The sequence below is a fragment of the Eptatretus burgeri genome, chromosome 3, assembly GCF_056783735.1.
Source record: "Eptatretus burgeri isolate ZD-2024b chromosome 3, Ebu_testis_v1, whole genome shotgun sequence".
In the NCBI taxonomy this organism is placed as follows: Eukaryota; Metazoa; Chordata; class Myxini; order Myxiniformes; family Myxinidae; genus Eptatretus; species Eptatretus burgeri.
In genome coordinates, this window is record NC_140963.1 from 18305350 (window position 1) to 18319423 (window position 14074).

Here is a 14074-nt window from a genome sequence, read left to right on the forward strand (position 1 = left end):
TCACTCTATAAAGTACTGGTAATTACTAGATTGGGACATTGCTGCATATAGAACACACTCTGGCAATCTTTCCACACACCTTGGTTGAACAATATTGTAACTTTTCACCTTTTTTTTTTTTACTCTTCCATTTTTTGGAATAAACACCTTGCCTCAAATAACACGTCTTGTATACAACAAACAATTAATTCCTAAGTATAATGTAAAAGCATTAATATTGCAATGAACCAACACACTGCCTGAAAGACACTATGTGAAGAAATCTTAGATACCAGAGTCTTGATCGGGTCTTTTGAAGAATCCTTCAAAATATAATTTGGATCTCTTGATATTGTACATCGATTTTGTTTTGGATGAAGTGAGCGGTCTCCCACCCCACCACCACCCTTTGACGGAAAAGGAGGAAAGTGAGGCAATAGGGTGGGGGAGGGGGGAACAGATGGGGCAAGCAGGGGCATGAATAAAGGGGAGGAAATGACAACAAACCTGGTGGTCCAGACAAGGCCACATGAACCCAACATGCAAATGCATGCTCATGTGCTCAACGAGATACAAATCCATTTCAACAGGAAACAGAAGATTCTGGACCAGGTCTTCTTGGCTTCCAAAGACAGCTTCTTAGCAGGGAAGCTGGCATCTGGCCATGAAGGATACCCAATTATTACAATGCAGTGAATTTAAACAGTAATCACAACACACCACCAAGAACCCTAACCCACCTCCCCTGTGCCAGCGACGAGATTCCTATATCATAGATCATGTGCAGTACAGCATGGTCCTTTGCACCACACTGTTGCGCCATTGCATCCATGTTCTTCCTCAAAATCCCTTTTGAGGAGATGCCATATGTTTGCAGATGACATCACTTGTTAGACTACCACAGGTTCTGGTGTGCAGAAAGACAATGGTGAACGATACCGGAGGACTGATGTAGCGTCAAAGATAAAAGACGGTCTGAATACATACACAAATTACCACTTGAGGAAGTTGACCCCTGGAGTCTTTTACAATATACACCACCTTTGTGCCCATTTATCCTTTGACGTCCCCAAAACAAGAAGTTTTCTGTTTGGAATGATTTTGAATCCCATTTCACTGCCAGACAGGCAGAAACTGAAGCAATTGCTGTGGACGAGACTCCATACACTTTGCCAAAGTACTGATAAACTACACGTTCGTTGTCAGATTAGTTCCAAATAAACAAACATTCAATTGAAATCAAGTAGTTTCTCAATCATACTGACAGTGAACCAATTGCTTAACCCTGCTTTGTACAATGCACAGTGTAACGCTTGATATTGGGAAGTAACAAAAAATTTAAAAGAGAGAATGGAAAGTAAAAGGCCAAAAACACAAAACAGCTGAATTTGGGAAGTTCAAAAACGAGGGGACTATGTCGAGCAATATCAGTCAAGTTGCCCGGACAGGGATCATTTCAGTGTGCCTTACCTACCAATTCCATATTGCTCACCATGGACCTTAGTAATTCAAAGTTTCCTCAACGTTTTACGTTCAAATTTATTTTCCCAACCACCACCACCACACCCCCCCCGCCCCCCCCAATTTCAAGGCCATACACAATGCTTCACTGTGTATCATCAACTACAATATTTGAAAAAAAGGCAAGTATTAAAAAACAAAAGAAAAGAACGTATTCAATTACTTGACATTTGCAGAACCTGTTTTTTGTTTGCTACCAACAATTTTATAGCAGAACATTCTACAACTATCTTTTAGCCTGGTGCTGGCTTAGTGGTTAGGGTGGTGGCTTGGGATCCTAGGGCCCTGAGTTCAAGCCCCGTTGGCCACTGAATTAATACACCAGGTGATTGACTCAGCCCGTCATCCTTCCAAGGTTGGCAAAATGAGTACCAGTTCCAGTGTGTACTGGTAGAGGGGCACCGCATCAGCGACACAGTCACGCTTCAAGAAACGATAGCTACCCCGGCAGCTAAGCTGCCATACGACCACCAACTTTTTCCTTTTTTTTTTAAATCTCCATTTCCCCGTCCAGGTACGAGACGGCAGAGACCCACCTTTTGAATAATTTGACTGACAAATCCAATGAAACTGCATATAAAGACCACCATCATCCTCAATGACCAAGAAAAAGCTGCAATGATTCAAGTACCTCAAAGATAAAGCAGCAACACATTAATTTAATGTGCACCATTATGTGCAATATGTGCAATGTGCAAGTGCACCAAATCGTTTCTGAGAACTCAGATTACCTCCTGAAAAGCCTGATGTTTGCTTTAACGGTTAAGGTGGCTGGCTTAAGATTTTAGGGTCTTGAGTTTGAACCAGTCATGTCGTTGCATAGCACCAAGTGGGTTGACTCAGCCTGTCATCCTTCTGAGGTCAGCAAAATGATGTCCAGTTAACTATAAATAGAGGGCACTGCATCAGTGGGACAGCCACGCTCTCAATAATGCAACCAGTAGCCTTAATCTACATATGGAATAATAACCTTAAGAGTGGGCAAAGCTGGGCCACAAATGACTGTTTTTACATTTTATTAATCGCACTCTAATTTGTTCATATGATTGTGCTGTAAAGAATGTCAGATGGCAATTCCAAAGTGCCATGTGTGAAACACGTTAGGTTACTCGATAAACACTTTAGGTTACACCCCCCCCCCCCCACGTTAAATGCTACCCCATGTGCTGCTGGTGTTATCACTCTTCCAAAGTGGATAGAATTGGTTTTCCATCATTATACAGTTATTACACCAGTTATATTAGACAGTGACTCATTTAAGAGAGTCTATAGTGCACTTCCTTGGGAACAACTTTTGGTGCAGGAATTTAATACATAACACAAAAAAAAGGCAGAAAATAAAGAATGAGTGCACTTCTGTTGCCATGGAAAAATAAACCTCTGCACCACATCAAGGATTGCTACAGATACATTCATCTGAGCACATCTCCAATTTCATAACAGCGTTTTGTAGCTTTCCTCAAGGACAGATATTCAATGGACAATGCGGTTAGGAAAATGCACTTTACAAATTTTTTTTATAATTAACATCACAACGAATAGGGAGATCTATAGATATGTACTGTATCATACATTATCTCAAGCTGGACACAAAGCCTCAACAATACAATGGTGTTGCTTGGTATTTGTTAATACCAAAACTCAATACACGCATAGCTTCATGGTCTCGAGCAGTTTTTCCATTGTGCTCAACAACCTGTGTGTAATCGTATGAAATTATCAATTTTACACAAGTTCACATTATCTCATGCTCGGACATACTGCTTCATATTTAACTCACGGAACTGGACCCTTAATCACACGCAGCCTCCACCTACAATAATGCACAATCATCATCTTGCTGGCACAATTTCAAAAAACAGGAATTCCCTTTTAAACAATTGATTGCAGCAGTAAAATAAAAATGGTTTTTAAAGTTTTAACATATTGCATGTGAAATTAAAAAAAAAAAATTTCACAAATGGGTCATGATGATGTCACCGTCAATAAATCAGACAACCCTGATTAATAAATCTGATGGTTTCAATGTTGCTTGTGAAATCGAACATTCACAAGTATATTAATTTATTGAGCGTTTGGTTGTCCGTCACCAACAGGTTGCAATTCTATACTGATAGTCACAAAACTTAACCAACTGGTACAGTTAGTCAAAAGCTTGAAGCCATATATATATATATATATATATATATATATATATATATATATATATATATATATATATATATTTTTTTTTTTTTTAAGGTCAAAGTTACAGCAAGGTCACATTTCCTTCCTAACATGCTTGAGCTAACCTGGCACAAATCAATTGAGACTTCCGGTTTGCGGAGCTACATTCGACTCGACCAGCACTTTAAAACCAACTGTTGGTCAATCGCTTCCGGTCAGCCACTTTCTCAAGCAGTAAATGTCAAACATTTCGATCAAAAGGTCAATTTTCATCTGAATGACTTGAAATTTGAATGCGATTTGCATATCGTTTCACCAGAAAAATCAGAGCGATCCATTTGGCCGTTTTTACATGGCAACAGTTTCACCCCATTACAATCAAATAAGACTTTTTGTGGTTTTATTATTGCCATACCTCAATAATTTTTCAACGTGTCAAATTGAAACTTACACAGCTTGTGTAAAATGAGTCAATGGTGAAGGCAATCAGAAACCTGCAAAACACCTATTATGCTACAGTTTTTAAATTTAGCCAAATTTGTTGGATAGCAATTGGGTAAAACATGCGAAATATTAAAAATTGCTGTTACCATGGCAACTTTTTTTATTTGGATTTCCACAAGTAGCGTGCTATGCACGAGATGTTTTAATTGTGAAATTTTAAGTGTCACAAGCACTTTTCTTTTGCCATCAATGGAAGTCCTTACCACAACGGATTAGTGTTTGACAATTTTTGCTCAAAATATTAACTCCAGGACTGGATAATTCAGTAATGATGGTATTAATCGGCAACACAACATCCCCAGGTTGAAGTACACCAATTCATTGTCCTATTAGCTATATGGGGCACGTCCATCACATGAAATCGATCGACAAGTTTTGCTATTCCAATTGAAACCGCTTTAAGTGATCACTAAACGAGCCCAATTCAATTTCATGAAATCTTTTAATTCCCAATAAACAGTTTCACTTAAAAAACAAAAAAAACAATCAAAAGCCAGCTTCTTGAAAATACCGTAAGTTGTTTGTACTATAAAAGATCCTGTACTTAGGCAGAACTTTCCTGTTTTAACACCAGAAACCTTGAAGCAAATATTGGCCTGCAGCCTTTTAGCTACTCTGAACAAATTCTACACATCAGTTTATCGGTTCACTCACGTCATGGCCCCCGGCGATACAGCATTGTGTTCTTTAGTTCCAGGACTCTTCACGTCTCCAGCAGTGTACAAGTGACCTGGTCCGCTCAACATTTGAAGCACATCTTCCTATGTAAGCCTTGAGGCAGAAATACTTGTCAGAGAGCGATACTTAAAAATGCTGATCCCCTCCTACCCAGTGCCTCGATTGAGGTCATAATAAAGTTGCTTGTCGAAGGCATACTCATCACCATAATGCTGGGGTAAAGATCTTTTTTTTCATTTTGGCCATTCTTAACTGAGGTTCATGAGAATGTTCTTCAGTTAAAACATGGGAGGCATGGTGGCTAATAAAATAAATGTGGTCCTCAATTTTAAAGAAGCATCTTAAGGCAAGTTCAAATTGGAAATAAGGGAGTAGGGGAGATTCGCACAAGCATTCCAATCAAATCCATAATGGCCAAGGAAAGTCGTTGCACTCTCCGGAGAAATCTGTAAAATTGTTACACGTATTTTGCATTTTGATAATTAAGTGATTGCTTGCTTTAATTCCTACGGAACAAAATAAATTACATGTAAATTCTGACTAGAGCAAATTGGGATGGACGACGAGACGTTGGTTTCATCACTTTTCTTCCGCTCTCCTTGGTTTGAGAATATAATCCTGGTACATCGAATAGATCACACCTGTTGCGAAAGAAAACTTGTCAGACTGGGGCAATGAAAAAAAGCACGATGTTTGAGAAAAGCAGCAGCATCATCAATGTGGCCAGAATTTGATTTACTTATAACCAATACCCTCCCCTAAGTTTTATCATCAATAATTACCATGCTAGCGAGCCAAGGTTTGAGGATGGAGTCTCTAGCTGTTGCCCTCGTTGTTTGCACTCCAGCCACTAAGGAGAGCTCCAAGAATCTTTGGACCAAATTAAAGGGCTTTTTGATCAAGAAGTAAATGCGACGGTGTACTTCAGCTCGTTCATAAAACACTTACCCATAGTCATCGCACCAACTATACAGCCCTGTGCCGCAACGCGCGTGTGGATGAGGTGTACCGACATCTTTGTATCTCCACGGCTTTTCAGCTTGTACAATCCATAAGCCACGGATGCAACCAAACCAGCCAAGCCTGAGGACAGCGTGTACATGACATGTATAAAGGGGAAGGCACCGAGATGCAAGACATTCCCACTCACATCACATGATCCACGAGATGTTTGCTTGCCCCTCTCTCATAGCTTCTGAAGATGTAAATTACCACCGTTTGAATACCAAAAACACAAAATGGCTGTTAACAAGTAAACACAGAATTAAGGATGCCATCAAATCAATGTGACATGATGTACTTTGCAGAAGAATTTTGATGGGAATAAGGGAATGTGCACATCTGAAATTGGGCCTGTCATTTGATCTGTGCATTGAGAATTTGCGATGAAAGCAAAAATTTAATTCATTTGCCTATGCCTGGTGTTGGCTTCGCAGTTAGGATAGCTGGCTTGGGAATCTAGGGTCCCGAGTTTGAGCCGTCACCGCTGAATTAACACCAGGTGGAGTCGACTCAGCCCGTCATCCTTCCGAGGTCAGCGAAATGAGCACCAGTGTACCGACAGCACTTCCCCCATGACCCATACTCATTCAGCTTGCATCAAACCGATCTTGTGGTTTGTCCCACCCAAATCTAAATCTAATTTAATCAAATATACATTCATCTTTCATTCCAACAGTAAAAATAAATAAATCTCAACACAATCAAACTGTCAAACAAACAACAAAAAAAACCAACATCCTGATTAAGTAGTGTAATCATACCTATGGGCACATAAGGAGCAGCTTGAGACTTCTTAATCAACTTGCTCAATTGTCCATCATCATTATCGCTCGCTGTCCACGACATGGTGGCTGAAAGACAGGTTTTTCACGAAATTAATCGTGAGATTAAAAAAGGAAAGGCACAAGAGCAAAATTCAAAGCAGTCTGCAGTGGAATTGTAATTTGTAAAACTAATTTCAGATTGAATGATTTCTAAACTGGAAATGTTAATTTCGATAAACAGCTCAAACTTATACGAGGTACAGTGTTCTCAATTAGGTAAAGATAAAGTAACGGAGGGATGTTTTGTACAGTAGCTCTGATTGAAAAGCAAACTGCAACAGTTGCACAGCACATTAAATCGGGGGTGTGGTGGCCTAGTTGGGAGGACGTCGGACCGGCATGCAAGGTTCATGGTGATATCAGACCGACGTCCCAGGTTAACGATGCAGATAAAGGTAACAGCGCAACAAGATTGAGATATTTTAAAGCGTACTGGAAACTAAAGGTCATCGCAGGAGAGTTACATGATTCGTGGATTACAGGTAAAAACTCAGGTGATTCGTCAATGATCTTCACTCCTTCAGGGTGCGATAATGTGCATGTTACTACATGAACACAAATAGAGAGCAACTTTGGGATGGGCACGAAAATGCCACCTATCAAAACGGAAATGTTGCCCAAAACTCCCTGAACCAAATTTTACAAACAGACTGCTGTTCAAGTTTCTTTCTACCTCTGTTACCGAAGGAGGAAGGCGGTCATGTTTTCACTCGTTGGTCTGTCTGGGCGCAGGATATCTCAAAAGTTGTGGACGGATCTGGATGAAATTTGGTGGGCAGGTTGGGTGTGTGACGAGCGAGGACGAACAGATTAGATGTTGGTGAAGATCCAGATCTGGATACTAGAATTTTTAAAAAGCGATTCTTCACCATTGAGAGAGCGAGAGATCGGACCAAAAACGATTATATATATATATAGCACAATATCTGAAAAATGTATTGCACCCGATATGTTCTCATGGATCAGGCATTACATGGTGGAGGTACGCACTCCACGGAGTATCCTTCTAGTTTATATTATTTTTGGCAAATCATTTTTACATTTTGAAACTTTTTTTATCAATTGTATTACATATATATATATATATATATATATATATATATATATATATATATATATATATATATATATATATATATATATATATATTGTTACTGGCTGGGTGTCGCCCGCCAACCGACCGCTCTGAACGGAGCCGCAAGTCGAGTCGGCCCGACCGATCGCCCGGAATATAGATCGACGCACGGATAACTCCGAGCGACGGGTCCTTGTACAAGAACCGAAATACGCCAATCGGCAGATCACGTGGGGTAGGGTCGATTGCCAATCTTCAATGTACCTAAATACCCACGTGATCCAACTACCGGGGTATTCCACCCTCGACGGATCTCGTACGGAACAAACCGCCGAGGCGAGCTTGTCCGTGCGCGATTCCGAGCGGTGTAATCGCCGAGAACCGTCGGTCCAAATGTCCCCCTATTACGGCAAACTAACGGCTTTCTAACTCCCAACACACGAAATGTTCAGTCAATGAGGGAATGGACGCAACGAGCAGGTTTACATTCACACAAGGACATTTATTATAATGAAACACGTATGCAATTAAATAAGGCAAAACATGTATGCAATTAAATAAGGCAAAACATGTATGCAATTAAATAAGGCAAAACACGTATGCAATTATACAAGCAACAAAAGCACGACAAAAGAACTACAACCGTCTATAAGCAATTATTAATGTACAGTCACTTACACAGTTTTACTTACGGGACTCGGCGCCACAACATTCATTCGAAAGAAAAGCAGGAAAAAGACCCCATCAAAGGCAATGGGGTCAGACTGGACCTCTTGGGTCTTTATGGCGTGGGACTTGGCAGACCGAACGAGTCCCACAAGACCGTTGCAGGTTACCTGCACCCTCATGGTGTCTGGCTTGGGCGACCCGCGACGTCCCGTCCCCACAGCAGCGAGCGTAGCCGCGGTCGAGCTCGGGCCTTCCATGTGGCAGGCGAGCTCTCTCCAGCTCTCTCCACACGAACGAGCTTGGGCGACCCACGATGCTCCTTCCCCACGGCAGCCAGCGTAGCCACGGTCGAGCTCGGGCCTTCCGTGTGGCAGGCGAGCTCTCTCCAGCTCTCTCCACACGAACGAGCTTGGGCGACCCGCGACGTCCCGTCCCCACAGCAGCGAGCGTAGCCGCGGTTGAGCTCGGGCCTTCCATGTGGCAGGCGAGCTCTCTCCAGCTCTCTCCACACGAACGCGCTTGGGCGACCCGCGATGCTCCTTCCCCACGGCAGCTAGCATAGCCGTGGTCGAGCTCGGGCCTTCCGTGTGGCAGGCGAGCTCTCTCCAGCTCTCTCCACACGAACGCGCTTGGGCGACCCGCGATGCTCCTTCCCCACGGCAGCTAGCATAGCCGTGGTCGAGCTCGGGCCTTCCGTGTGGCAGGCGAGCTCTCTCCGGCTCTCTCCACACGAACGAGCTTGGGCGACCCACGATGCTCCTTCCCCACGGCAGCCAGCGTAGCCACGGTCGAGCTCGGGCCTTCCGTGTGGCAGGCGAGCTCTCTCCGGCTCTCTCCACACGAACGCGCAGTTTGCGCGACACAGCAGGCAAGTCTGCGCCTCCAGCTCGCGTCTACTTCGCGACGCCCGGACTTCCACACAGTTCCTTGGCTTCTGGCTTCCTCCCGACTCCCCCAACTGCCGAAGCAAAAAGCTTACTCCTCCCACGGGACTCAGCACACGAACTCTGCCACGGGACTCCCACAAACTCAGCCCTACCACAGGACTCCCACGGGACTCTTTTCGAACTCTTCTCACGGGACTTTCACGAACTCAGCCCCACCACGGGACTCCCACAAACTCTTTTTGAACAAAGAAAAGATGTCCTCTTTATCCTTTACACCCCCTCCCCCGCACCCGGCGTGACTCATGCCATCGTGATCCACCCCCCGCTCAACCACGGGAGGGAGTTGTTGACGTCACCGCAGGGTTCTTCTTCCCCTTCGCAGAAGAGGGGGGAGGGACGTCTCCATTGTTTCGTTCCCTAACTATTAAATCGATCCGCAGCGCATCGAATCGATTTCAAAACATTTAAACAATGGAAGGTGAGCTATCTCGGGAACATGCACTTATCGACATAGCTGACTAAGGGAACCTGTATGTTGTGTACAATTGAATTCCAAATTCGTAACAATAGAGAAATTACACACATCCTGGTGACCACTTATTTCGACATCTTGGTTCAAGCGAGAAATGCAACACACAGCAATCTTTTATAAAGTGACCGGGCGGTGTATAACGACACACACACACACACACACACACACATACACACACACACACACACACACACACACACACACACGCCGTGTATAAACGGGACACACACACACACACGGTGAATAAACGGGACACACACACACACACACACACACACACACACACACACACACACACACACACACACACACACACACACACTGTATAAACGGGACACACACACACACACACACACTGTATAAACGGGACACACACACACACACACACGGTGAATAAACGGGACACACACACACACACACACGGTGAATAAACGGGACACACACACACACACACACAGGCAGTGTATAAATGGGACACACACACACACACACACACACACACAGTGTATAAACGGGACACACACACACACACACACACACACACACACACACACACACACACACACACGGTGAATAAACGGGACACACACACACACACACACACACACACACACGCGGTGAATAAACGGGACACACACACACACACACACACACACACACACGGTGAAAAAACGGGACACACACACACACACACACACACACACACACACACACACACACACACACACACGGTGAATAAACGGGACACACACACACACACTCACCCACACACACACACACACACGCGGTGAATAAACGGGACACACACACACACACACACACACACAGTGTATAAACGGGACACACACACACACGGTGAATAAACGGGACACACACACACACAGGCAGTGTATAAATGGGACACAAACACACACACACACACACACACACACACACACACACACACACACACACACACACAGTGTATAAACGGGACACACACACACGGGCCGTGTATAAACGGGACACACACACACACACACACACACACACACACACACACACACACACACACACACAGTGTATAAACGGGACACACACACACGGGCGGTGTATAAACGGGACACACACACACACAAACACGGGCGGTGTATAAACGGGACACACACACGGGCGGTGTATAAACGGGACACACACATCAATCAACTCTCCTCCCAACAGAAACACCCCAAGGTGACAGTTTATCGTCTCGGCCGAGATTCCGACTCGGTGAAGACACCTTTAAATCCGAAGCTATCCTTCCAGTCCCCAAAGAGACACACAACACGTCCATACACTGGATTAAAGGGACTCTGGGAAAACACCGAGGAATTCAGGTCGGGGTCACGTGTGGGGGTCACGTGTCTCAGCGCGTCGCTTTGTCGGGAGGTCGAAAACACGGAAACTCCCGATTGGCTGTCGAAAAATAAACAATGACGTCACCATTCGCGCTGATGCGGAAGTGCGTGTTTGTGTGTTAATGTCACCTTGACATTCTCTTGTGTCCTTTCACCAATTAAATAATCCCCCAAAAAGTGATTATAATCAAGGAAATCACTGATCGACACGAACCCAGCGAGACGGGCCCTTCAACATGAATTTATTCTTCATCCCGTGATCAAATCCCCCCCCCCGTGGGAACGACCCGGTCGTTTTAAAAACGTCGTCTTGTGTTTACGGGAGAATGTCGAGGGTGCAGCAATTTGTACGTACTGTTTGAAGGCACACAATTAATTAATTAATGTACCGTGGCGGAATGACACGTTCAAACCGTCCGCGCCACAGGACTAGTTATCAAAACCTGAGGCACTTTCACATTCAACGGAACAGCAACAACAACAAACCTCGTCCTTGTAATTCCAATCAACTTTACAATGATCGATCGTGAACCTGTTACTCACCTCTCTTTCTCTCTCTCTATCTCTATCGCGTCTCGTCCCCTCACACGGACTTTAATAGGCGAGCTCGCACGTCCCGCGCCCGTGACGTCAATCACGTTTCCTGCTGACGTCACGCCTCGTACGTTGGGGATTATTTCCGAATAATCATGTTCATGAAAGCGTCTTTTTAATACGGAGGGCGTTTTATTTTTTATCATCGGTTTGGTTTTTGTCATGTGGTCGAGAGAGACAGGGACGAGAAGGCTCTGAAGTGGGAACAACAGGTTTAATTTGGACACGGGCACAGCACGTCAGAACGTGGGCGGGTCACGTGGCTCTGGTAACCACGCCCCCCTGTGCACCCATGGGTGGATGCATTATCATAAAGTACTGATACGTCACATCTCATCCCCCCTATATTAATTAATTATTTTTAATATATATTTATTATCATTATTATTTTTAACAAATCAAGACGCTCACGAGGTTTACAGACACGAGCTGATCTTCCTCATCGTCCATTTGCCGTTATTATGTGTTCCATTATCAACCTTGTTGATGTGGAAAGTGTATGGTTTTATGATTGTTTTGGACTAACATGGGTCCATTAATAAAATTCAGGTTGGTTGCCGGGGTGGCTACCTTGGGGAACTCATGTAATTTGCATAAATTCACGATGGCCGCTACAGGTCAGACGATGGGGCTAAGTTTTTAATCGGTCAACATATAATCCTGTGTAATACCTCATTTCCATATGATTTTGACATGAGGAATTCCATTTTGGGGTTATTTTTTTACGTTCAGGAATAAATAGAGGTTCACATGAAATGTCCATGACTATTTTCTGCTGAAAATTATGCAACACCAATGCAAAAGTGAAGTCATGAATGGTTCACAACAGTATGTTGATAATCAGAAAGCATACACATTGTCATGTCATCATATTGGACATCTTAGGAACAGAGGACATAGAACCTAGTAGACAACTTACGTATTGTTCATTCCCATTCATTGTACTCGTCCCCTTCCGTATCCTCGTCTCTTTCCAGTTCTGCTTCGACACTCCTTTCTTCCACTTCACTTTCACTGTCCTCCACAGTCTTGTATGGGTTGAAGCACTTGTCACTGCAACCACAAGTGCAGTATAGCGTGCAGGAGATCGTTGCATGGTGACAACTGCAACTTGCAGTACTGCAGGCCTTCCCCTCTGCTTTGCATCCACACCGCACAACATCCATGAGGTCCAAAGGGGCTGGTGGAGTAGCAGAAGTTGCTGGCACTGGGATTCCATCTCTGATGTCCCATCCATATTTTGTAATGTCAAGTTCAGGTGGGGCCTGCTGATCAGCTGATTTTGCAAGTACTGTCTGTAGATGTGCATGCAAAATATGTAGGAAGAGATTGATCTCAGTTGGAGGTAATGCCATGAGCTTGAGGGGCTTGCTAGACTTCCTTGTGTACATATAGTACCTCATCTCACTCATCGTGGTACCTTCTGGCTGACCATACAGGGCATAGAAGAATGTCCGCCCTGCTTCCATGAGCTGTTCATGACTTGCGTTCAGCTCACCAAGTGTGGAGTACAAACCAGGGAAGTTGCCAGCTCTCAGTGTCTTCAGGGCTGACACTTTGCCCTTGCCATATGGGTATGACGTGGTATCTGAGCCAGTGATGTAGTGCATTCCCAAAAGCTGCAGACACTTGGGGCCAAGCTGGTCACAGGTGGTGTTGATATCCCAAATTGCTCCATCCCACCTTTCCATCTGCACTGTGGCCTGGATGTTGCGCTAGTAAACCCAGTAAACCATCAATACAAAAACATCAGTGTCATCAGAGAGGATACGTATCACTCTTGCATTACATTCAGCAGCCATGAGCAGGTGTGAGATCATTGTAATGTCTGCTTCATCATGGTTGAACGCACCATGGCTACGGCTCTCCACAGTAACTCCTTCACCAAAGTTATAGGTTCTCAAAACCTTGGACAGCTGCAACTTGTTCTGCTTGTTTTTCAGGATGGCTTCTCGACTAGGCAGGGGTGTGTTTATTGTGAGGTCAATAGGTCATAGTTGATGTAACCAATGCCAGCACGCCTCACTCGTTCATGGTCCTTTGCAGAAACATCATAATATTTGTCAAAGACCAAGATCTTCTGACCAGCAATGGTAGACAGCCTTGTCTTGATGGACTCAACTAAGACTGACACAGTTCCCCTGAAAGGCCAGACAATATGATAGAGAAGTTGGCTCGCGTCAACAATGGTAACATCTGGTTGCAGAGGCTGTTGTGCCTGAACACAGAGTTTGTGTGCCAGTGGTGCTTTGTTGCCTTTCCTTAAG

General features: G+C 44.1%; 1 protein-coding gene across 2 annotated transcripts; it reads right to left on the reverse strand.

The window, feature by feature from the left end:
- Positions 1–2499: 2499 nt before the first annotated feature.
- Positions 2500–11909, reverse strand: LOC147029481 (HIG1 domain family member 1C-like). Of its 2 annotated transcripts, none has more exons than XM_085872548.1 (4): positions 11757–11909; positions 6612–6701; positions 5797–5931; positions 2500–5489 (listed from the first exon to the last, which is right to left on the reverse strand). In XM_085872548.1, exons 2-4 carry the CDS (start codon positions 6694–6696, stop codon positions 5428–5430), a joined length of 282 nt encoding a protein of 93 aa, XP_085728674.1. In that variant the 5' UTR covers positions 6697–6701; positions 11757–11909; the 3' UTR covers positions 2500–5427. The 2 variants fall into 2 exon arrangements, with proteins under 2 accessions (XP_085728674.1, XP_085728675.1); XM_085872549.1 differs by lacking the exon at positions 11757–11909 and adding an exon at positions 11096–11202.
- Positions 11910–14074: the final 2165 nt, after the last annotated feature.